Source organism: Megascapheus bottae, chromosome 2 (assembly GCF_031878675.1).
Source record: "Megascapheus bottae isolate mThoBot1 chromosome 2, mThoBot2.hap1, whole genome shotgun sequence".
Lineage (NCBI taxonomy): Eukaryota > Metazoa > Chordata > Mammalia > Rodentia > Geomyidae > Megascapheus > Megascapheus bottae.
Window position 1 is genome coordinate 12,523,432 of NC_143510.1, and position 24,530 is coordinate 12,547,961.

At 43.1% G+C, this 24,530-nt stretch overlaps 1 protein-coding gene and 1 non-coding gene across 3 annotated transcripts; one reads left to right on the forward strand and one right to left on the reverse strand.

Moving 5' to 3' along the window:
- Positions 1-7,407: 7,407 nt before the first annotated feature.
- LOC150066425 (Nuclear RNase P) lies at positions 7,408-7,742 on the reverse strand. Its single transcript, XR_016534710.1, has one exon.
- Positions 7,743-7,948: 206 nt separating this feature from the next.
- Positions 7,949-23,487, forward strand: Parp2 (poly(ADP-ribose) polymerase 2). Of its 2 annotated transcripts, none has more exons than XM_090320180.1 (16): positions 7,949-7,994; positions 8,893-9,003; positions 10,129-10,199; positions 11,182-11,232; positions 14,430-14,526; positions 15,243-15,318; positions 16,543-16,645; positions 17,185-17,344; positions 17,546-17,684; positions 20,715-20,778; positions 20,859-20,993; positions 21,486-21,613; positions 21,771-21,870; positions 22,226-22,324; positions 22,581-22,705; positions 22,825-23,487. In XM_090320180.1, the coding sequence occupies exons 1-16, from the start codon at positions 7,952-7,954 to the stop codon at positions 22,982-22,984; spliced, it is 1,662 nt and encodes a 553-aa protein (XP_090176306.1). In that variant the 5' UTR covers positions 7,949-7,951; the 3' UTR covers positions 22,985-23,487. The 2 variants fall into 2 exon arrangements, with proteins under 2 accessions (XP_090176306.1, XP_090176297.1); XM_090320171.1 differs by lacking the exon at positions 7,949-7,994 and adding an exon at positions 8,155-8,374.
- Positions 23,488-24,530: the final 1,043 nt, after the last annotated feature.

Sequence of the window (24,530 nt, forward strand, 5' to 3'; positions counted from 1 at the left end):
TGGACACATTTCTTGTATACTGTCCCCAGTCCTCTCTCATTAACAAAAGGTCAATGCTTATACCCTGAAGATGGCTGAAGAGTAAGTCCCATCTTCTCACATAATCTTTGCATTCTCTGCATTATTTTTCTTAATAAACCTTATCACTTGTAATACATTCTTATCTTGCCTAAATGGATGAGGTAGATAATTTTCATGTACATACATTAGACAATAGGAATGTGGATACTTATTTTTTCAAAGAACTGTAGGAGATATAGGGCACATGTTTATTAAGTATTCACAGAAGTACACAGTAAGTACATCTGTTCTTACGTACATACTGTTCTCATAAAAATACAGTATGAAGCCAGGAGCAGTGGCTCAGGCCTGTAATCCTAGCTACTCAGGAGGCTGAGATCTGAGGACCAAGGTTCTAAGTCAGCCCGGGCACAAAAGGACTCTCCAATTAACCTCTAGAAAATGGTAAGTGGGGCTTGGCTCGAGGGTAGGGCAGTAGCCTTGAGCTGTAGAGCTCAGGGACAACACCCAGGCAGAGCTTAAGCCCCACAACCCGCAAAAAATACACTATGAAGTAAGCATTTACAGGGGAAGGGAAATGAAGTTTAAGGACAGGAATAACTTCACTGCATACTTTCATCCTAAATGCTATTATCTACTCAAACATAAAATTAATGAAAGTGACAAATGCCTGTTACTATTCATTTAAATAGTTAATGTGCCTTTCTCACACTTTCTGCCTGTAATACACATTATAGCCAAATTGACACATTTCCCAGGAAAATAGGAATATCACAATATTATTGCATATACATGTTGCTTTCTTCTACAAAATACTTCACCTGCGTTTTATTTGACTATTGCAAGTTGAGCCCAGAATACCTTAAGAAGTCTCCCAAGGTCACCAGAGTCATAAGCTGTAGTGCTAAAATCTAAATATAGTACTGAGGTACCTGATCTTTCTCAGTATATCAGAAGCTTTTGGGGACAGTCGGTGCGCAGCAACATTAAAATCGGGAGCTTCCTGGGGCTCACTGAAAATCCTGTCATCAGAGCAAGGAAGATGTCCCCACAGCGGCCCCACAAATTACCAGAAACCGAACTAAGGATGTAGGCCCTACAGATCTTTAACCTGACCATTAAAATAGGGCCGAGCTCGTCCTCCCAAAGCCTCCCCTCACCCCGGAGATAAAACAGAATTTTCCTCCAGGTAAAAATGAAAGCCGGGCATTTTCCAACAACACAGCATTCTGGATATAAAGCAAAATCTATACCTTCTGTGTCATCAGATCTTAGGGAAAACAGGCAAAGTCAGTACGACAGGCGCCCACGTGGAAACAAGCCAGGCAGCCTATTTGACTGTCTTCTCCCGGCATTCACACACAGCCGAAATCAACCTCCTTCCCACTAACACGCAGAACAGCAGCGCTCACGCCAAAGAAAGGCGTGCTGCCCGGGCCATAGCTCAAATGAAAGGCAAATCCCAAAGCACCGGAGACCAGAGCTAGGTTACTCACCAGCCCACCAAAAGCAAGAAGAGGACGAATGGAGACAGGAAGTTGCCTTAGTAAGTGGCCTCCGCACCGGATTGGCTAATTAGTTCAAAGAGGATTCCTTCCCCCCCTCCCCTCCCCCCTTACCTTAAATAGGGGCTGGAAAGATGCCACGCCCTCTTCCTGCCCAGTCTCCTGAATCTGAGATGCTTCCTGCCTAATTTTTACCTGGACCTGTTTTGTTGTTGTTTTTTTCTTGGTGCTTGTACTGGGGCTTGAACTCATTGCCTAGGACCTTAGGTCCTTCCTTTCAAAGAGGACAGCAGCTGCTCCACTTTCAACTGGGTGGTTAATTGAAGATAAGAATCTCCCCAGACCTTCAAATCCAATTGTCCTGCATACACATGGAACTTTTTTTTTTTTTTTGGCCAGTCGTGGGGCTTGAATTCAGGGCCTTGGGCTTTTTCAACACTAGGATCCTACCACTTGAGCCACAACACCACTTCCGGCTTTTTCTGTATATGTGATACTGAACCCAGGACTTTGTGCATGCTAGACAAACACTCTATCACTAGGCCACACTCTCAGCCCGCACATGGAATTTTTTTTTTTTTTTTGCCAGTCCTGGGCTTGAACTCAGGGCCTGAGCACTGTCTTTGGGTTTTCTCAAGGCTAGAACTCCACCTCTTGAGCCACAGCACCACTTCTGGCCTCTTTTTTTTTTCTATGTATGTGGTACCGAGGAATCCAACCTGGGTCTTCATGCATGCTAGGCAAGCGCGCTACCACTAGGCCAAACTCCTGGTCCCTTGTACATGGAATATTTTAAGACAACTTTTCTTATACATTAATGTAGTTACTCGAGAAATCACAACTAATCTCATTGGTATTATTTATACATGTTTTTGTTTAGGTGAGTCTGCTGCATTCCATTCGAAACACATTATATCCTTTTGGATAACGTCCTACCTTTTGTGACTTTGCAAGGTATTAGGTCCCATCATAAGCAATCTTTTCTTTTCTTTTTTTGTGGGTCATGGGGCTTGAACTCTAGTCCTGGGCGCTGTCCCTGAGCTCTTCAGCTCAAGGCTAGCATCCTACCCCTGAGCCTGGGCGTTGTCCCTGAGCACTTCAGTTCAAGGCTACCACCCTATCCTTGAGCTAAGCCCCACTTCCTGTTTTCTAGAGGTTAATTGGAGATAAGAGTCTTGGGTCCTTCCCTCACCCCTCCCCACCCCACTCCCAGCTGGCTTTGAACCTTGATCCCCAGAGATCTCAGCCTCCAGAGTAGCTAGGATTATAGACAAGAGTAACAGCACTGTCCCTGAGCTTCTTTTGCTCAAGGCTAGCACTGCCATGTCCAGCTTTTTCTGTCTGTGTATGTGATACTGAGAAATTAAACCCAGGGCTTCATGCATAGTAGGCAAGCACTCTACCACTAAGCAACATTCCCAGCCCATTGTAAGCTATGTTGATCCATCCAAGCAAGAATTAATCTTCAGGGTAATCTTCATACCAACAAGGCATAGTGAATAAAACAGAGTGACTAACTTCTGTGGCTTTAAATTCACACTTGGCTATGTATTTGTATATGTCTAAGCCCCCATTAGAGAGAGAGAGAGAGAGAGAGAGAGAGAGAGAGAGAGAGAGAGAGAGAGAGAGAGATCCTCTTCTGATATTATTCTGAGAATTAAGTAAAATAATTCATATACTATAACCAGCCTAATGCCTGCTGCAACCTCAACAGCCTAGCTATTATTGTTGCAAAGTGTGTGTTTATACAATTCTGAGAACATAAACACTTAATAGAGTACTGTAATTCTTCATATCCCCCTAACCAGAAAAATAGTATGCTCTTTTGTTATTATAAGGGAAATACACAGAGAGGTTGCATTTATATATGTCAGGTAGAGTACATTTCTTTCTTTCTTTGTTTCTCTCTCTCTCTCTTTCTTTTGTTCATGAGGCTTGAACTCAAAGGGGCTTGGACACTGTCCCTGAGCTTTGTCGCTCAAGGCTAGAGCTTTACCACATTGAGCCACAGCACCATTTCCAATTTACTGGTGGCTAATTGGAGATAAGGGTCTTACAAACTTTCCTGCCCTGGCTGGCTTCAAACCACTATCCTCAGATCTCAGCCTCCTGAGTAGCTAAGATTGCAGGCGTGAATCACTGTGCCTAAGAGTGCCTGCCTGTCTTTCTTTCTCTTTCTTTCTTTCTATCTTTCTTTCTTCCTTCCTTCCATCCTTTCTTTCTTTCTTGGGTCATAGGGCTTGAACTCTGGGCCTGGGCCTGTCCCTGATCTCTCCAGCTCAAGGCTACCACCCTACCCTGGAGCCACAGCCCCACTTCCCATTTTCTAGTGGTTAACTGGGGATGAAAGTCTCACATTGTTTTGTGCCTGGGCTGGCTTTTGAACCATGATCCACAGATCTCAGCCTCCTGAGTAGCTAAGATTGCAGGCGCAAATCACTGTGCCCGGCAAGAGTACATTTCTTTATTGACAGTGCCACCCTTTCCCTTGCACTGTCCCAGAACAATATTCCCTTTGTTGCGGTGGATTAAACCATAAGATAGAGGGCTCAGGGTGCTGGTAGTGTAATGCTCCAGTTCGGAATCGTTACCCAGAAGACCACCAGAGACCAGAACCAATGTAAAAGCAAAGGAGTCTTCATTGCAAGCTCAAGCATGGTCTCCGGCGTACATGGCTGCAACTGGTGACGCTGAGAGCCAGAGCCCAGAGTTACAGCACTTTGTATACACTTCTTTGGGGAAGGTAAGGGCTTTGCACACATCATAGCATCTTGTCGCAATCCATTACATACTGCAGGAAGGTCACAGAACAACTCTAAAACATAACTGGCATATCATAAAGCAGGGAGGAACTCAAAAAGAATCACTGGCTAAATCAAAGGGACTGGGTACTTCAAACTGATTGGTTAGGGACATCCTGCCCTAGGCAAACATCACCTGTGGGTCATCCTGCCCTGGGCAAACTTCACCTAGGGGATCTTCTGCCCTGGACAAACATCACCTGGGTCATCCTGTCCTGGCAAACACCATCAGTGGGATCCTTTGCCCTGGACAAGCATCACCTGTTGTACTTTCTGAGAATTGTTCATGCAAGGCTTTTTCTACCGTATTTCCTCGTATTAAGTCTGTAGTGGGTCAGGGATTTAGTTTCAGAAAGAGGTCTCAAGTAAAATGGGGTTGCTTAGGTTTCTCAGTAGCTTATACCTCCAATCCTAGCTACTCAAGAGGCAGAGATCTAAGAACTGAGGTTTTAAGCCAAGCGGGGAAGACAAATCTCAGAGACTCTTATCTCTAGCTAAACATCAAAACGCAAGACTAGGGGCTGGAGCTTGAACTGAGGGCCTGGCACTGTCTCTGAGCCTCTTTGTACTCCAGGCTACCACTCCACCTCTTAAGCAGCAGCACCACTCCCAGTCTCTCTGGCTGGGAATGTAGCCAAGTGGTAAAGTGCTTGCCTAGCATTCACAAAGTCCTGGGTTCGATTCCCCAGTACCACATATACAGAAAAAGGCAGAAGTGGTGCTATTGCTCAAGTTGTACAGCACTAGACTTGAGAAAGCCCAAGTACTGTGCCCAGGACCTGAGTTCAAGCCTCCAGACTGACAAAAAAGATAGAGAGAGAGAGAGAGAGAGAGAGAGAGAGAGAGAGAGAGTGTGTCTTACAGGCTGGTATCTGCCAGGTCTGGCTTTGAACCACAATCCTCAAGTCTCAGCTTCCTGAGTAACTAGGAGTACAGGTCTGAGCCACCAATGTCCAGCTAGCTGTGAATATTTTTGAAATACATAACCACAACATAGACATTCATCTTATTCCCACTGTCTCAAGCTTCATAAGGTAGAATGAACTCAACTTAGACATCACAATATCCAATTAATTGTAACTTATACATTTGCCTTGTCTTGTCTGTTTCTACCTTTCCAGGATCTAGTTCTCAGCCTTCTGAGTACTAAAGAAGCCTGCAACATTCTGACCTCTTGACCTCTTAACTCTTTTGTGATCTCACAGCTCACCCTCAATGTTCCCTTCAATAACTATCCATAGAAAGTAAATACAGTTCTAGAGTTTAAACAAGCTTATTCAGCAAGTACAAATGTCAGGATTCAAATACCAGACATTATGGTTAACATTGGTTGTCAATTTGCTTAGATTGAGACACGCAGAGGAGATTAATAAAGTATATTTCTAGATGTGTAAGAGTATTTCCAGAAAGGATTAGATCAATATGGCTCTAACAATCAATGTTCAATCTGGTAGAGGATTCTTGGAACTGTGGAAGGTGAAGCCTTGAACGAGGGCCTTAGCTTTTTCATTCAAAGCTAGAGCTCTACCACCTGAGCCACAACACCATATCCAACTTTTTAGTGGTTAGAGATAATAGTCTCATGTACTTTCTGCCTGGGTTAGCTTTGAAACTCAATCCTCAGATTTCAGCCAACTGAGTATATAGAATAACAGCTTCAGTTTGACAGAAATTACTTTGACTGTGATTTCCAGCTTAGTAAGTAAGCAATTTTCCTCCACCATGTTTTTTCTCCAAGATGTTCCTGCTGTCCCACAGGCCTTAAAGAAATAGAGCCACCTGGACGGAAACTTTGACCATGGGCCAAACGAAACTTTTCCTCCCCTAGCTGGGCACTGGTGACTCACACCTATAATCATACCTATTCAGGAGGCTGAGATCATGGTTCAAAACCAGCCCTGGCAGAAAAGTTCCTGTGAGCCTCTTATCTCCAATGAACCACTCAAAAACTGGAAGTATTGCTGAGGCTCAAGTGCTACTGCACTTGAAGAATTGATTCCCACAGTTTTCCCAGGTGCATACAGATAGCAGGCAAGTCACCAAGATAAGTGCAGACTGCCTGACACTGGCAGGGCAATTTGACTTGAGCCTGGCTGTAAACATCCCATTATGGGCCTAGCCTTTAAGGCTCTGAAGCCAGGAACGGGTTAAGAGGTTGGAAGAGTAAAAAACTATATCCTATTAGGTTCAAACCATCTAGGCAAGACAAATGGAGAGCTGTTTGAACATTAAAAAGCTTGAGACCTTGGATAAGGGAATAAAAATCCAATTCTCTGCCCACACACACCTGCAGTCACACCCTGTACTAAATTTATGTACCCCCTGTCTCCTTGCTCAGACCTATAAAATCCTTGACTCCAGGTCCTGCACACCCCACCACACACCACCATACCTATAGGAAGGTCTGTGTCCCTTGCTGGCAAGAAACAGTCCTAGCTTGTTGAGACTGAGTCCAGCCTGTTTCTTTCCTTTCTCCTCCATTTTCCTACCAGCACTAGCACAAAGAGGTTCAGGGACAGCATCCAGGCCCTAAGTTCAAGCCCCACAATTGACAAGAGAGAAAGAAAGAAGGGGAAGGGGTGAAGGAAAGAGAAGGGAAGGGATGGGAAAGAAAGGGACAGGAAAGGAAGGGAAGGGAACTTTTTTCTCTTCAATTGTTTCTTTGGACTGGGAATGTGGCTCAGTGGTAGAGTGCTTGCCAGTCCTGGGGGCTTGAGCTCAGGGCCTGGGCACTGTCCTTGACCTTTCTGAAGGCTAGCGCTCTATCACTTGAGCTGCATCACCATTTCTGGCTTTGTCTGTGTATGTGGCACCAAGGAATTGAACCAAAGGCCTCATACATGCTAGACAAGCACTCTGCCACTAGGCCACACTCCCAACCCCCACAGCACAAAAAAGTCCTATCAAATAGTGCAGAGCACTTGTCTGGTATGTCACCTTCTATGTCACCTTCTATCTCTACTGCAAAATGAAAGATAAGATACCATCGAGAGATGCTCCCCAGCTGAAAATTAAAAAAAAAAAATTCGTGAACCCAGGGAGTGGTTCAAATGGTAGAAAAGAACAGATGATCAAAAGAGGACGGGGGGAGAGTAGTCTGAATTGGGTTATGAGGACCCAGCGACGGGTGCCTCACCTCAGCCATTGAACTCACACTGCTGGCCGTGAGTCGGTTCCAAGCTCCAGCAAGGGAGGCATCCGCCGGGCCTTCCCGCAGGCGGGGTGGGTCCTCGGCATCTCCTGCCCGGTCTGCCCTCGCGCAGAGCCCCGCTCTCTGGGAACTCACCTCCCCGACAGTCAGGGAGGGACCTGCTAGGTCCGCTACTGGCCCTCATCTCAGACCTTCCCAAGGGACATGGGACGGAGTGACGCAATGCACTCAGCTCGTGGCCCCACTGATGAGCTTCCCTCCGCCCTACAAGGGGAAAGTGGCCCAGGCAGGATTTATAAGACTCCCGTGGGGAAAGATACTTTTCACTCATGGTGACTTCCCACAAGACACCGCGTCATGCAAATACAGCAGGATCGGCAGCTTCCTAGCGTGGACCCGTAGGGCTCTCCTCACCACGTGACCGTGAGCCAATGGTGGCGGGCGCGCGCCAATGACGTCAGCGTTTAGAATCCATGGCGGCGCGGCGACGGGGCAGTAGCGGGCGCGGGAAAACAGGTTTGGAACGCGAGGTTGGGTGCGGAATGTCGGAGGCTCCTGGAATCGTAAACGGATTGGCGCCCCTTGCTCTTCCCTCTCCTTCAGCTTCCTTGGACTTGGCTCCCAAACTTATCATTATTATTTTCTTTTTTTTTGCCAGTCCTGGGGCTTGAACTCAGGGCCCGGGCTCAGTGCTTGGACAGTTTTTGCTCAAGGCTAGCGCTCTGTCACTTGAGCTGCTTGCGGCTTTTTCTGTCTGTTGCCGGGGAATCGAACCCAGGGCATCATGCATTCTAGACAAGCACTCTGCGCTCCCGGCCCCCAAACTTATTTTTGTTCTAAACTTGTTGTTTTTCATATTGAGTCCAAAAAAAGGCTGCGAACCCCTAATAACAAAGGTAATGCAGTGCTGTGGCTAATCCAACTGAAAAAAAAAATGAACTTCACCGCTTATCCTTGCCTAAGATAATCGTGATTATTTAATCGTGATTGCTTACATGTCATCTTTCATAATATGCCCCCAACTCATTTCCAGAAAAGGTAAAATGCTATTCTTAGGCTCACTGGGTTTATAGTCCTCTGTATTAAGCATAGGTTACATGCTGTACATATGAGATTAAATACGATTGTTAAAGTAACTGAGGTACACACATCAAATAACTTCTCCAACGTTCCACAGCTACAAAGCACTCCATTAAGCCTTATTTCATATACAAATACTGGGGCTGGTGAGCAGTAGGCTTAAGCCAAAAGGAGAGACCCGTGCCTCAGTCTATGCATTTTGCTTTTATTTGCCTGAAACAGCAACTTAGTATGGATTGCTGAAATAGTTCAGAGTAGTGGTGTGGCAGTTACAAGTTTATATACTTACAAACCCATCTTAAATCATTCCTTTAAATTTTTCTTTTCAATATAGGAAGAACAGCAACAAAAGACTCTCCTCCTGCCAAGAAAACTCGAACATGCCAGACACAAAGAGTGAAAAGGGGGCCTGTGGCTGGAGAAAAGGTTGATGACGGGACAAAAGGCAAGCAAGATCATAGGCCAGAAAGGGATGTGGCCAGTAAAGGGTCTCTGAAAGGGCTGGAAGTGATACCTGTTTTTTTTCAACTCATTTCTTCCTCCCATAACCATATAGTTGAGTTTTTTATCATTTGTTCATATCACAGCACTTGCTGAATCTTCATTTTTTTTTGGGGGGGGGATGTCCTGTTGTCATTTTATTAAGCTCAAAGAAGAGTTAACATTGATCAGTTACACTAAGTTGTAAGTACAGATCTCAAATGCACCTGGATTCACATTAATATTCACGTGCAATACTTAACTCTTCATTTCGCATCAGGACCAACCCATGATTCAGAGGCAGCCAATTGATGAATCATACTCTGGGTCAGAACGCCCTACATGGGAAGAGGGGGAGGAGGAATAGGAGGAGGAGGAGACAAAAGCCTTCCCTTTGGTGTACTATAGCAGAATCCTAGGTTCTAAATCTCAGCACCCAGGCAAAACCCCTGATGCCCAAAGGACCTAACTTTCCTTTGTCCTCGGGAGGACATTTCCATGTGTCCATGTTTACTGAAGGTTTCTGGAGCAGAAATCATCTCCCCAAATAGTCCTTATCCTTGATATAGAAAAGGAACTACAGAACAAAAAACACTTAAGACACCATAGCTCAAAGTTTTCATAAGTTGACAAATCCCACTTGGTGTTGAGAACCATCCAAACCTACAAACCAACAAAGTTTCTCTGAGAATGATTCTAGTTGTTTCAAGATCCCAGCTTGGAATTCCACCTTTACTTTCTTTTTAACTGGGGTTACAGTTACATTCATAGGTATTGAGTACATTACTTCGTGAACATTATTGCCTCTTCTCATGTTTTTATCCCACTCTTCCCCCACCCAAGTTGTAAAGTTCATTTCCAACCTATTTTGTGAACATAGCTGTTGCACTGGTTCACCCTTTGTCGTCTGTCACATCATCTTGTCTTTCCCTTTTCCTTCCCTATGAACTTTTACTTCTTGATATATTTGAGATGCAGTGAGACTGAAGCAGATGACAAGGACTACTTAACATGACAGTTTTCTAGGCACTTTTCTAGCCACTTCTGATGCCTGTATTAGTAGTTACAGTACATATTTATCTTTCCTCAGAAACTGTGAAGGCCTTGCTGTTAAAAGGCAAAGTTCCTGTGGATCCAGAGTGTATAGCCAAGGTGGGAAAGGTGAGAGGCTCTGGAATTGATTCTTAGTCCACTGGTTTTCCAAGAAAGCAGTGTTCTTTAATTAGGATTTCTGTCAAGAATGTTATGTTCATTTTAGGAATGTTCTCTAAGAATTTTGCTAGTGATAAATTTTGGTAGGATCAGGAATAAGTGTGTTAGCATGGTTTCTTTTGAGGTTGCCATCTTCCACGCCTTTATTTATTTTTTATTTATTTATTTATTTATATCGGTTGTGGGACTTGAACTCTGAGTCTGGGCACTGTCTCTGAGCTCTTAAGCTCAAGGTTACCATCCTACACCTTGAGCCACAGCACCACTTCCCATTTTCCGGTGATTATTTGAAGATAAGAGTTTCACAGACTTTTTAGTGCCCAGGCTGGCTTTGAGTGCAAGCCTTTAGATCTCAGCCTCCTGAATAGTTAGGATTACAGGTGTGAGCCACCATGCCTGTTTGGGGGGGGGGGGTTGTTGTTTTTTTGTTTGTTTTGTTTTGATTTTTTTGCCAGTCTTGGGGCTTGAACTCGAAGCCTAGGAACTGTCCCTGAGCTGCTTTTAATCAAGGTTAGCTCTCTACCACTTGAGCCACAGTATCACTTCTGTTTTTTTCTGTTTATGTGGTCCTAAGGAATTAAACCCAGGACTTCATGCATGCTAGGCAAACACTCTACCACTAAGCCACATTTTCAGCCCCATACCTTTTATCAACTAGAAAAAGTCTTATTTTAATGAGTTGCTGATGAATGGGGAAAGGATTTAAAGAATAAAGAAGAAAAGCAAATTTCTTTTATGTTTGTAATTAGAAAAAGGCAATATATTTTCATTATAGTAATGATAAGCTGTGTGTAAAGTATACATTTCTATTTCTTTGCCTGTTGAAAATGCTGGAGAATGAACTTTGAGGCATAAGAAAATTCAGAGCCTTCAAATTTTAAGACTGAGAGTAGACTGAGTATACATAAATGTCATATTTCTCCTTCTCTAGGCTCATGTGTATTGTGAAGGAAATGATGTTTATGATGTCATGCTTAATCAAGTAAGTGGGAAATTCTGCTTGGTTACTTACTGTGCCCAAATCTTTTAACTCTGTAATCTCTTGTATTAGCCCCGACTGGTGACACTCATGAATACTCGATTGCAACACATTGTATCTGATAGTCCTTTATAAGAAGCAGATCTTTTTGCAAACTCTGTCTTTGGTTGAACCTGTCAAAATTCTTTTCATATCCTTTTGGATATTTTCTTTTTTTTAATTATTGTATTTTTTATTGTAATATATAGAGGGGTTACAGTTACATTCCCGGATACTTCTCATACATTACTTCTCACACATTGATACCCTTCTCATGTTTTTGTCCCCATTTCCCTCCCCTTTTGGATATTTTCAATACATTCTTAACTGGATGTCTGTGGCTCACACCTATAATCTTAACTACTCAGGAGGCAGAGATCTGAGAATTGAGGTTCAAAGTCAGCCCGGGCATGAACATCTGTCAGACTTTTTTTTTCCAAATTTTTTCTTTTACTGCCTTTGAGGGACTTTATTTTATAAGGAGAGCAACTTTTTTTTTTTCCTTCTTCTATTTCTTTTCTTTTCTTTTTTTTTTTTTTTTTAAGTCAGTTGTAGGTCTTGAACTGAGAGCCTGGGCACTGTCCCTGAGTTTTTGTGCTCAAGGCTAGCTAATGCTGTACTCTTGAGCCACACCACCACTTCCAGTTTTCTAGTGGTTAACTGGAGATAAGAGGCTGACAGACTTTCCTCCTGGACTGGCTTTGAACTGCAGTCCTCAGATCTCAACCTTCTGAATAGCTAGGATCACCATCAGTGTACCTGGCAAGAGTAGCTTCTTGTTTGTAATATAAACTATATTAATTTTGTCGTTTACCTTTTCATTTTCTGTACATAGTCTTTTTTGCCTATACTGAAGTGTTTTTTGTTGTTGTTGTTGTTTTATTTGCCACTCCTAGGGCTTGTATTCAGGACCTGAGCACTGTCCTTGGGCTTTCTCAAGGCCAGTGCTCTGCCACTTGAGCCACAGCAACACTCCTGGCTTTTTCTGTTTATGTGGTACCAAGAAATGGAACCCAGGGCTTCATGCATGCTAGGCAAGCACTTTCCCACTAAGCCACATTCCCAGCCCTAATAATATATTTACTTCATTAAATTTATTTTCTGAGTGTGATTTCATGTTAGAAACTATTGATCTAATATATATCATTTTAATTGCTCACTCATATTCCTCTGCTACTACTTCTTTTTTTGTGTGGGTCATGGGTCTTGAACCTCAGCCTGGGCGCAGTCCCTGAGCTCTTCAGCTCAAAGCTACCGCCCTACTCTTGGGCCTGGGCACTACCTCTATGCTCTTCAGCTCAAGGCTACCACCCTACCCTTGAGCCTAGCCCCACTTCCCATTTTCTAGATGTTAATTGGAGATAAGAGTCTCAAATTTTTTTTGTGCCCGGGCTGGCTTTGAACCTTGATCCTCAGATCTCAGCCTCCTGAGTAGCTAGAATTACAGGTGTGAGCCATCGCACTAGCAATCTGCTACTACTTCTATTTAAATTGCTATAAACAGTTGTTGTTGTTTTTTTTGTCATAAGGCCCCTTTTTGTTCTCACAAGCAGTGACTATCATATCAGCAGGCAAGAGGTAGTGCTAGAGAGCAGCTGTGCCTTGATAAGTAAGGCTCAGCCTTCCAGCAGTAACTGGAAGCTATGCCTAATCAGGGGTCACATGTTCCACTCTGAATGGTTTATATTCTCTCTCTGAATATCTCCACATTTGATTAGGTTAGTTAGGGATGGACAGATATGGCAGTTGTTTCTGTTGATCCTTCTTCCCCTGCTAATTATCCTGCTAGAGCTCTTTTTTTAAAATTTTTTATTGTAATTAATAGAAGGGTTACATGATATTTGCCAGATAGAAGGTGCATTAATTCACATACATTGATACCCTTTCAAATGTCTTGGTACCCATTACCCTCCCCCCCCACCCCCCTTCCCCCCTACCCCCCACCCCCCGCTAGAGCTCTTTATCCAGTTTCTGCATCCGACAAACTGAAGCTCAGTAAGTAGAACTATCACAGAGTAAGAAGTTATTGAAATAAACACAACAGTTGCAGACCTATGGCACATAAAAATGGTCTTCATGGGCTAGGAGTTTGGCCTAGTGGTAGAGTGCTTGCCTAGCATGCAGGAAGACGCGGGTTCAATTCCTCAGTACCACATACATAGAAAAAAGCTGGAAGTGGTGCTGAGGCTCAAGTGGTAGAATGCTAAGCCTTGAGAAAGTTCAAGGACAGTGCTCAGGCCCTGAGCCCAAGCCCAGGACTGGCCCCCCAAAAAAAAAAAAGGTCTTCATTTGGAAAGCAATAACTGGAATAGATTAGGAGCTAGAAAACAGCATAATATACAAAATATCTGTGGAGAGAGCTAAAGCAGAGGAACCAATCAGTATGGGATATTGAGGTGACATATGAGGTTTTAGAAAGGCTTTCAGGCTTCCACTTAATTCTAGGATTCCAACAATTATTCAGCTTTATTCTGTCAAGTGCAGGTGGATCATGCCCCTAATTCTAGCTACTCAGGAGACAGGTCTGCTGAGTACAGTTCAAAGCCAGCAAGAAAGTTAACATGATTCTTATCTCCATTTAACTATCAAAAAGCTAGAAGTAGAGCTGTGGCTCAGGTGATAGAGCACCAGCCTTGGACAAAAAGTAAAGTTCAAACCCTAGGCCCAGCATAAAATAAACAAGTAAACTCTGTTCTTTATATTTTTACTCTGGCAGTAACCTTTTTATTTTCCCCTCATCATGCCATCCTTTTCTTTATGGAAATTACTGGTAGCTGTAACTAAGGAAGAGTCACTAGTTTGTGTATTTACAATTATAAAACTATTATTTTCAGGCTGGGAAGTGTGGCCTAGTGATAGAGTGCTTCCCTAGCATGCATGAAGCCCTGGCTTCAGTTCCTTGGTGCCACATACATAGAAAAAGCCAGAAGTGTTGCTGTGGCTCAAGTGGTAGAGTGCTAGCCTTGAGAAAACTCAAGAACAGTGCCCAGGCCCTGAGTTGAAGGCCCCAGGCTGGGGGAGGGGGGGGAATAGGGAATACATACATACATATATATATATATATTATACATACATACATATTGACTAATAATTATATGTGATATAATTAATTATAATTTTATAATAATTATAATTATATGTAATTTTCTCACTTATCATAGACCAATCTCCAATTCAACAACAACAAGTACTACCTTATTCAGCTGTTAGAGGATGATGCCCAGAGAAACTTCAGTGTCTGGATGAGATGGGGTCGAGGTAATGACTTCTTTTAATTTTTTATTTGTTGGTCATGGGGCTTGAACTCTGGGCCTGGGCACTGTCCTTGAGTTTTCTCAAGGCTGAGCTCTGAGCCTGAGCTCCTCAGCTCAAGGCTACCACCCTACCCTTGAGCCACAGTGTCACTTCCCATTTTCTGGTGATTAATTGGAGATAAGTCTCACAGATTTTTTAGTGGCCAGGCTGGCTTTGAATCTTGATCCTCAGCTCTCAGCCCCCTGAGTAGCTAGGATTATACTCTGCCCAGCTCAAGGTAATGACTTCTGTGGAGTCTTTTATGAGTGGCCATTCAGAAAGCCAGAAGCGGTGTAGTGGATGGGTAAGTTGATGTTGGGAAAATAGAGGTTTTGAAAAGGACTTAGGAATCAAGGTAGCCTTCTTGAAGAAGTTTGGGAATGCCAGGCATCCTCAGTAGGAATTCCCATTGGGAAGACTAAAAACAGCCCCAGTCAGTCTGAGACTCTTTCTGCAGTTGCACCCCTGATCATCCGCATAGGCTAAGGCACTTAGCAGGGAATGTGTATCAGTGAGATTGGTGCTCTTAGCTCTTGGACCTTTCTTTTCACCTCTTTCTGCCCAGTGTCATGTCCAGTGTATGTAAGCAGAGAGACCTGGACAGTGTGCCTCACTGCTGTTAGAGAACTTCTTTGGGGTACAGTTCTGCAAGCCATCTTACATGGGTGTTTCCTTTGCAGTTGGGAAAGTAGGGCAGCACAGCTTGGTGCCTTGCTCTGGCGACCTCACCAAGGCCAAGGAAATCTTTCAGAAGAAGTGAGTGCTAAAAATGAATACTAACTTGTCTTCTTGAATCTGCATTGTTAATTTTTTTTATAAATGTAAGAAAAGAAGTTTATCAATTCCATTCCACATTAATTGCTTGTGATTGTTAAATCAATCTGTAACCTTGAGATTTACTGATATAATAATCTAATGTGTCTGAAAAGCAACAAACAGGACTGGTAATATGGCTTAGTGGTAGAGTACTTGCCTAGCATGCATGAAACCCTGGATTCAATTCCTCAGTACCACATAAATAGAAAAAGCCAGAAGTGGTGCTATGGCTCAAGTGGTAAAGTGCTACCCTTGAGCAAAAGCAGCTCAGGGACAGTGCTCAGGGCTCAAGTTCAAGCCCCAGGAAGATTAGAGATAAGAGTCTTGTGGCCTTTTCTGCCCAGGTTCACTTTGAACCACAATCCTCAAATCTCAGCCTTCTGAGTAGATGGGTGCGAGTAGGTAGGTCTGAGCCATCAGTACCCAGTTCCTGTTTTTTTGCTTTTGCTTTTGTTTTTTTGTTTGTTTGTTTGTTTTAAACTAATTTATTTATTTTTTGCCAGTCCTGGTGCTTGAAGGCCTGATCACTGTCCTTGAGCTTTTTCCTCAAGGCTAGAACTCTACTACTTGAGCCACAGCACCACTTCCAGTTTTTTCTATGTATGTGGTACAGAGGAATTGAACCTGGGTCTTCGTGCGTGTTAGGCAAGCACTCGACCAGTAAGCCTAACTCCCAGCCCCTAAACTAATTTCTTTATTCTAGAGTTTTCCCATCCATACATTATTCTAATGTAGAATTCACACCCCCCCCCCCCCACACACACATATTGTTTTATTTATTTATTTATTTATTTAGCCAGTCCTTTAGCTTGAATTGAGGGCTTGGATACTATCCCTGGGCTGTTTTTGCTCAAGGCTAGCACTGTACTACTGAGCCACAATACCACTCCTAGCTTTTTCTGTTACGTGATACTGAAAAATCAAACTCAGGGCTTCATGCATGCTAGGCAAGCACTCTACCTCTAAGCCACATTCCCAGGCTAGAATTCATGGTTGTGAAAAACAGATGTGTGAATGAACTCTGTAAGGGGAAATATTTTGGAAGCTTTATAAGGCAACAATTGTTTGTCCATTCCTGATCGCAGACCTTTATTTGTATTGTGGTTTTGTGTGTGTGTGTGTGTGTGTGTGTGTGTTTTTCTGCCAACACCTGGGGCTCTACAGATTCCTTGACAAAACAAAAAACAATTGGGAAGATCGTGAGAAATTTGAGAAAGTGCCTGGAAAATATGACATGCTACAAATGGACTATGCCACCAATACACAGGTAAACTGACCATAGCCATGGAGATAAAGTGGAGCAGGACAGCTTATAACAATCTAAGATCAGAGCAAACCAGAATGTCTGGAGATATTGCTACCTCAGAGGTAACCTCTTTCTGAATAATTTCAGGTAAGCGCAGGGCTGTTAGAGCCACTATGTGTGAGACCCTATGCTTGATCCCCACAGTGAAATAAAAAGGTAATTTTGTCAGGCTGTGGTTCACCAAGATGCCAAAATCACACATGTGAAAAATGGAGATGACTTAATGTTACTAAGCTCAGAAACGTTGAGGTATAATAACTGTATATACATACTTAAGGTTATCGGGAGGGCTTGTTAGACCTTGCTCTAAGTGCTTAACTGGGAGAGGCAGATCTAGTATTCTCATGATCACTCATACTGGCTGCTCTAACTAGATACCTAGTGAGAAGTGACCTGTGTTCAAACAGACATTGACTGATGTCACTCTGTGGAACCGTTCCTCACAGGGTCTCGACATAGATCCTTTCAGTTGTTATGGGTTTTATTTGTTTTACTGTAAGGAAGAAGATGAAACAAAACAAGAGTCTCTCCATGATGCCTTGAAGCCAGCGTCCAAACTAGACCTTCGGGTACAGGAGCTGATCAAGTTAATCTGTAACATCCAAACAATGGAAGAGATGATGATTGAAATGAAGTATGACACCAAGAAAGCCCCACTTGGTAGGACTTCAAATTGTCTTCTGCATCTCTTTTTCATATTTCCAAACTTATTTAATGGGATTTTTCATTGCTACTATGATTTAGAGCTTGCTGAAAGTACTGAATAAAGAAACCAGGATATGAAGGTGAAAGTCAGAGGGGGTGATGGAGGTACTATTTTGAAAGACTAGTTTGGAGTCTGATCTCTGCCTGGGCCTCCAGGGAAGCTGACGGTGGCACAAATCAAGGCAGGGTACCAGTCTCTTAAGAAGATCGAGGATTGTATTCGTGCTGGACAGCATGGACGAGCACTCCTGGAAGCTTGCAATGAATTCTACACCAGGATCCCCCATGACTTTGGGTAAGACTTGTGCAGCTGCTTGAGTTTGTTGTTCTTTCTGCTGATATTTCATGAAACAATCACTAGCTATAATCCTTTTCACCTTTATAGCTAGAAATTATCATATGAAATATGGAGTCAAAATTACTTGTAGATGGGGCTGGGAGTGTAGCCTAGTGATAGAGTGTTCGCTTAGCATGCACAAAGCCCTGTGTTTGATTCCTGGGTACCACATACTCAGAAAAAGCTGGAAGTGGTGCTGGGATTCAAGTGGCAGAGCGCTAGCCTTGAGCAAAAAGTGTCAAGGGGGCTGGGAGTTTGGCCTAGTGGTAGAGTGCTTGCCTAGCATGCACGAAGACCTGGGTTCGATTCCCTGGTTCCACATACTTAGAAAAAGCTAGAAGTGGTGCTGAGGCTCACGTGGCAGAGTTCTAGCCTTGAGAAAAATCCAAAGACAGTGCTCAAGCCCTGAGCTCAAGCCTAGGACTGGCAAAAAAAAAAAAAGAAGAAAAGTGTCAAGGACAGTGCCCAGGCCTTGAGTTCAAGCCCCAGGACTGGCAAAAAAATTACTTTTAGATAGCCGGTCTATTCAACTTAGGAATAGAGAATGCAATAGAAATATAGAATGCAGGACCGGGAGCGTAGCCTAGTGGTAGAATGCTTTCCTATCATGCACAAGACCATGGGTTCAATTCCTTGGTACCACATATACAGAAAAAGCCAGAAGTGGTGCTGTGGCTCAAATGGTAGCCTTGAGAAAACTTAAGGACCAAGCCCTGAGTTCCAGCCCCAGGACTGGCAAAAAAATAGAAATATAGAATGCAGTATATGCAGTCTCCCAGCTGGAAGAAAACTATATTTCTCAACCAATGGAAGTTACTAACTCCAGAGGCTATCAAACCAGTAGGCAAAATACCTGCAAGCCCCTTTCTTTTTTATGGTGACTTTAACCTTATAGACACCATTTCTGTGAACCCAAATGATTTTATTAAATGTATAATACATGTGCTCTTCTTGCTGATATTTTTTGATGGTACTACGGATCAAACTAGAGCCTTGCCCATGCTGGGCAATTGTTCTACCACTCAGCTATATCCCCCCAGCCTTTGTTGATTCATTTATTCAGCGCTAGTCCTGCGGCTTGAACTCAGGGCATGGACACTGTCCCTGAGCCTCTCTGTGCTCAAGGATAGCCGCTTTACCATTTGAGCCAAAATGCCACATCTGATTTTTTTCTTTTTGGTCAGTTGTGGGGTTTGGACTCTGGGCCTGGGCACTGCCCGGAGCTCTTCAGCTCATGGCTGCCACCCTATTCCAGGGCTTTGGCATTGTCCCTGAGCTCTTCAGCTCAAGGCTACTGCCCTACTCCTTGAGCCTTGGCACCACTTCTGGTTTTCTAGTGGTAAATTGGAGATAAGAGTCTCACAAGTCTTTAGTGCCTCCGCTGGCTTTGAACCTCGATACTCAAATCTCAGCTTCCTGAGTAGCTAGGATTACAGGAGTGAGCCAGCACAAGTGGTCCACATCTGGTTTTTGAGGGGTTAATTGGAGATAGGAGTCTCATGGAGACTTTTTTGCCTGTACTGGTTTTGAACTATGATCTTTAAGCTCAGCCTCCTGAGTAGCTAGGATTATAGGCGTTAGCCACCGGCGCCAGGCTACTTCTAGCTTTCCCACCCCCTTCCCCAGTCTTGGGGCTTGAACTCAGGGCCTGAGAACTATCCTTGGATACTTTTCTCAAGGCTAGTGCTCTGCCACTTGGGCCACAGCACCACTTCTGGCATTTTCTATGTGTATGGTAACCAAGGAATCAAATCCAGGGCTTTATGCATGCTAGACAAGTACTCTTCACTAGACCACGCACCCAGCCCACTTTTAGCTTTTTGTTTTTTGGCCAGTTCTGGGGCTTGAACTCAGGGCCTGAACACTGTCGTTGGGCGTTCTCAAGGCTATAGCTCTTCACATGAGCCACAGAACCACATCTGGCTTTTTCTTTTCCTTTCTTTTCTTTTTTGTGGGTCATGGGGCATTGTCCCTGAACTCTTCAGCTCAAGGCTACCTCCTTACCTTTGAGCACTTCTAGCTTTTTCTATGTATGTGGTACCAAGGAATTGAACCAGGTCTTTGTGCATGCTAGGCAAGCACTCTATCACTAGGCCAAACTCCTGGCCCACTTCTAGCTTTTTTTAGTGGTTAAAATATAAGAATCTTGCCAAGCACAGTGATTCATACCTGTAATCCTAGCTACTCGGGAGGCTGAGATCTGAGGATTGCCATTCAAAGCCAGCCCAGGCACTAAAGTCTGTGAAACTCTTATCTCCAATTAACCACCAGAAAACCAGAAGTAGTGCTGTGGCTCCAGGGGTAAGGAGGTAGCCTAGAGCTGAAGAGCTCAGGGACAGCGCCCAGGCCCAGAGTTTAAACCCCACAACTAATAAAAAAAAAAATATATATATATATATATATATATATACACAAATATGTGGGGATGGATAGATAGATGGATAGATAGATGGATAGATAGATAGATAGATAGATAGATAGATAGATAGATAGATAGATAGATACAGATCTCAGGGACTTTCCTGCCTGGGCTGGCTTTGAACCACAATCTTCAGACCTTAGCTTCCCGAGTAGCTAGGATTGCAGGTGTGAGCCACCAGCACACCTGGCTGGTTGGTTTTTAATTCTAGTTGTTATTCTTGCTTCCTTCTTCTGATTCATAGAACCCTATGATTTAACAGGTTTGCCTCTGCGTCTAGCCTGTGCCCATTCTGTCTTATTAATGTCAATATAACAAAAGATTTTAAAAAATCCAACTGTATTTTCAAATGTGAAAATCTGCATAACTTGTTTTAGTATACTCAGAGTATATATTTAATATCTCTATATATTTGGAAATTAAAGTTTTCATCAATCACACTCTTTCAATTGGAAAACACTAATTTCTTGTGTCTATTTTGTAAAACTTATTTTTAGTTGGCTGTTTTTAGTTATGTGGCTTTCAGACACATATCAGACAGCTGATTTTGGTTACATCTCTGTCCTTAGACTCCGCATTCCTCCATTAATCCATACAGAGAAAGAACTGTCAGACAAAGTACAACTGCTAGAGGTAAGCTATATACAGATTGGGAAGTAATGAACCATTTGTCCTGTGTTCCCTTATATTGGTTATGTATTTCATCTTCTCAGGCTCTGGGAGACATTGAAATTGCCATTAAGCTAGTGAAGACAGAACTCAAAAGCCCAGAACACCCTCTGGACCAGCACTACAGAAATTTACACTGCGCTTTGCATCCTCTAGACCATGAGAGTGATGAGTTTAAAGTAAGAAAAATGATCATCAGTTTTCATACCCTATGCCCTAGAAGACCTTCTCTCCCATCCCACTGCTCTCTGAGGATTTCCGGTTAAAAACAGAAATCTGTTTAGTACACAATTTCTATTTACTAGAAAATTGGAAATGAGCTTTTTCAACATAACTTCTGAGACTATTTGGGAACATAAATTGCTGTGAAGTTCACACAGAAGCCCTGAGTTCTGGGGCTGGGAGAGTGGCCTACTGATAGAGTGCTTGCCTAGCACGCATGAAGCCATGGGTTCCATTCCTCAGTACCACATATACAGAAAAAGCCCGAAGTCATCCTGTAGTTCAAGTGGTAGAGCACTAGTCTTGAGAAAGCCCAAGGACAGTGCCCAAGCCCTGAGTTCAAGCCCCAGAACTGGCCAAAAAAAAAGAAAAAGAAAAAGCCTTAGTTCTTCCATTCAGCCCAGATTCTTGTTGGGTCCACAGGGCATTTCTTCCCTTCTTTCCCACAGGTAATTTCCCAGTACCTACAGTCTACCCACGCACCTACACACAAAGACTATACCATGACTTTGCTGGATGTTTTTGAAGTGGAGAAAGAGGGTGAGAAGGAAGCCTTCAGAGAAGACCTTCCTAACAGGTCTCAGAATCTAAGTTGGCTTTCAGTTTTCTTGCCTAAAGTGCAGTTAAGGACTAAAATGCTGGCAGAAACAGCTATTAGCTTTTAAACTTTACAGCTTATATTTTCAGGACAGCAAGTGCAATCCTTTTTTTTTTTTTTTTTTTTTTGACCTTAGGATGTTGCTATGGCATGGTTCTAGACTGAGTAACTGGGTAGGAATCTTAAGCCACGGGCTTCGAATTGCCCCACCCGAGGCTCCCATCACAGGATACATGGTGAGTAGAAATTGAACTCTGGAAGCAAAAGTATAGATTAGGACCAGATGATATTCTGCCCCAAGAACGGAAGCAGCTCACTGCTATTCCCATCATTTCTTCCTGTGTACTTCTTTCCTTCAATTCTAAGATTTCTGTCCATTTCTCCAAAAGTTTCACAGACGTTCCTACCTCTCTGGGACAGTCTTGTTAAGGACAATAGTGAAGGATCTGAATTGTGTTTCTGAGAATGGAAAACCAGGAGCATGTTAAAGGTCTATCTATTGTATTTACAGGAATGGGGGAAATCAGGGTCAATGATATGAGCATTTCTATAATGGGCTCAGTGGCTAACCCTGGTCTCTGACTATTTCAGTTTGGGAAAGGAATCTATTTTGCTGACATGTCTTCCAAGAGTGCCAATTACTGCTTTGCCTCTCGCCTAAACAACACAGGACTGCTTCTTTTGTCAGAGGTGAGGCAAAAATACCTTTGTGGTCTCTGATAGGAACTCCTATTTTTTTCTAGTGAAAAGAGTTTGATCTCAGAACCAAAAACTTCACCTGGGATGTCTTGGGGAGAGCCAAGAAGAACTTCCATTACATTAGATTCCTATGTTACAGGAAGGGGAGAACTATAAATGGGAATGTTCTGGTTGGCTTTAGAGGCCACCTAATTCTCCTCAAGATGTGGGTCTGAGTTCTTCAGTTCAGCCCAGTTTCTCTTTGCAGGTAGCTCTTGGTCAGTGTAATGAGCTACTAAATGCTGATCCTAAGGCAGAAGGATTACTGCAGGGCAAACATAGCACCAAGGGACTTGGTAAAATGGCTCCTAGTCCTGCCCACTTCGTCACCATGTAAGTATTCAGAGCCAGAAGGCCAAACAGCTTATTTGTAACAGATAAGACTACTTTCTCCACTCAACCATCAGAACTAGAGACTAACTAATGTTAACACTTCTTCTTCCTTTCGGCAGGAACGGGAGCACAGTGCCCTTAGGACCAGCAGGCAACACAGGAATTCTGAATCCAGAGGGTTATACCCTCAACTACAATGAGTTTATTGTCTATAACCCCAACCAGGTCCGTATGCGATACCTCCTAAAGGTTCAGTTTAATTTCCTACAGTTGTGGTGAGTGTTGATATTAAACCAGAAAAGATACTCTCTTCAAGCAAGCAAACAAGAAGTGTCTTACTTTTAAGCTTTTTGATATTTTGTACAGTAAAATAATGGTATAAATCTACTGCTGGCTTCCACGAATTTTATTCCTTCTTAGATCACTATTCTTCATTTCCAGGACAGAAAGTAGGCACTGCTGTGTGTGTGTGTGTTCCACAGCTGGCTGCAGACCATGGGGACTCTTCCCACAGGGTTGTACGGGGGTGTTAATGGGAGGTGATGCTTTTCCCTGAGGAATTCTGTATTTCTGCAAACTAGAGGGAGCTTGTTGAGTACAAGCCCTAAAGTCGAATTGTTCTTGTTTCTCCCAGTCCCAAGCATGATTGCTTTTCCTAGTTACCAGGTACAGAACACGCCTACATTTTAGAATGCATTTCATATATTTTTTTTCTGAAAATAATGAAGCCCAAATTTCATGTATGATTAAATACGTATCAATTACCAAGACTTTTTTTTTTTTTTTAAAGTGACACTTGTACCATTGAAAACAACAGGAAGGCTAGGTAGAAGGTAGTACATGAGTCATGTACTGGTGGCTGATGCCTGTAATCCTAGCTACTCAGGAGGCTGAGATCTGAGGATGGCAGTTCAAAGCCAGCCCAGGCACAAAAGACAATGAGACTCTCATCTCCAGTTAACCACCAGAAAATTGGAAGTGGCGCTGTGGCTCAAGGGGTAAGGCAGTAGCCTTGAGCTGAAGAGCTCAGGGACAGCGCCCATGCCCAGAGTTCAAGCCCCATTATTTAAAAAGAAAAAACAAAACAAGGTAGCCCCTGACTGACTATACTGATTACTCATTTGATTGAGATGGCAGTTTGAGACTTATTGGGCAAAAAGAAAAACGTTAGCCAGACACCATCGAAATCAAGCTGGGTGAAGTAGTCACACACTGGATGAAGTAATCTCACTCTGTGGTACAGGGTGCATAGGTAGGAAAACCATGGTTCAAGTCCAGCCCCTGGGGTTGAAAAAACATCCACAAAACCCTATCCAGAAAATAAAAAAAGCTAAAGGGTGCCTCAAAACATAAGAAAATCTAGCAAGTGTGAAATCTAGAGTACCTAGAGTTCAAACACTGATACTACACAAAAAGAATAAGGATAAAAAAAAAAAAAGTATAGTTAAGGGCTGGAAATTTAGCCTAGTGGTAGAGTGCTTGCTTAGCATGCATGAAGACCCTGGTTCAATTCCTTGATACCACATATATAGAAAAAGCCAGAAGTGGTGCTGTGACTCAAGTGGTAGAGCGTTGGCCTTGAGAAAGCCCAAGAACAGTGTTCAGGCCCTGAGTTCAAGCCCCAGGACTGGCAAAAAAATAAAAATGTATTGTCAAGCTAGCATTTATTAAATACCAGGTGTCAATTTTACACCTCAATTTAGTTCATCCTTTTAAGAAACTCATGAAGTTGGGTTCTGGTGGCTCACATCTAATCCTAGCTACTTAGGAAGCTAAGATCTTAAAGATCACCACTCAAAGCCAGACTGGCCAGACAAATACCTGA

What these genes read in the sequence shown, in the direction of transcription:
- Parp2 (XM_090320171.1), top strand. Translation starts at nt 8,263, where the DNA reads ATGCATTCTAGACAAGCACTCTGCGCTCCCGGCCCCCAAACTTATTTT. An exon ending in GCGAACCCCTAATAACAAAG is followed by an intron (nt 8,375 to 8,892) that starts GTAATGCAGTGC and finishes TTTTCAATATAG; the next exon opens with GAAGAACAGCAACAAAAGAC. An exon ending in GGTTGATGACGGGACAAAAG is followed by an intron (nt 9,004 to 10,128) that starts GCAAGCAAGATC and finishes ATCTTTCCTCAG; the next exon opens with AAACTGTGAAGGCCTTGCTG.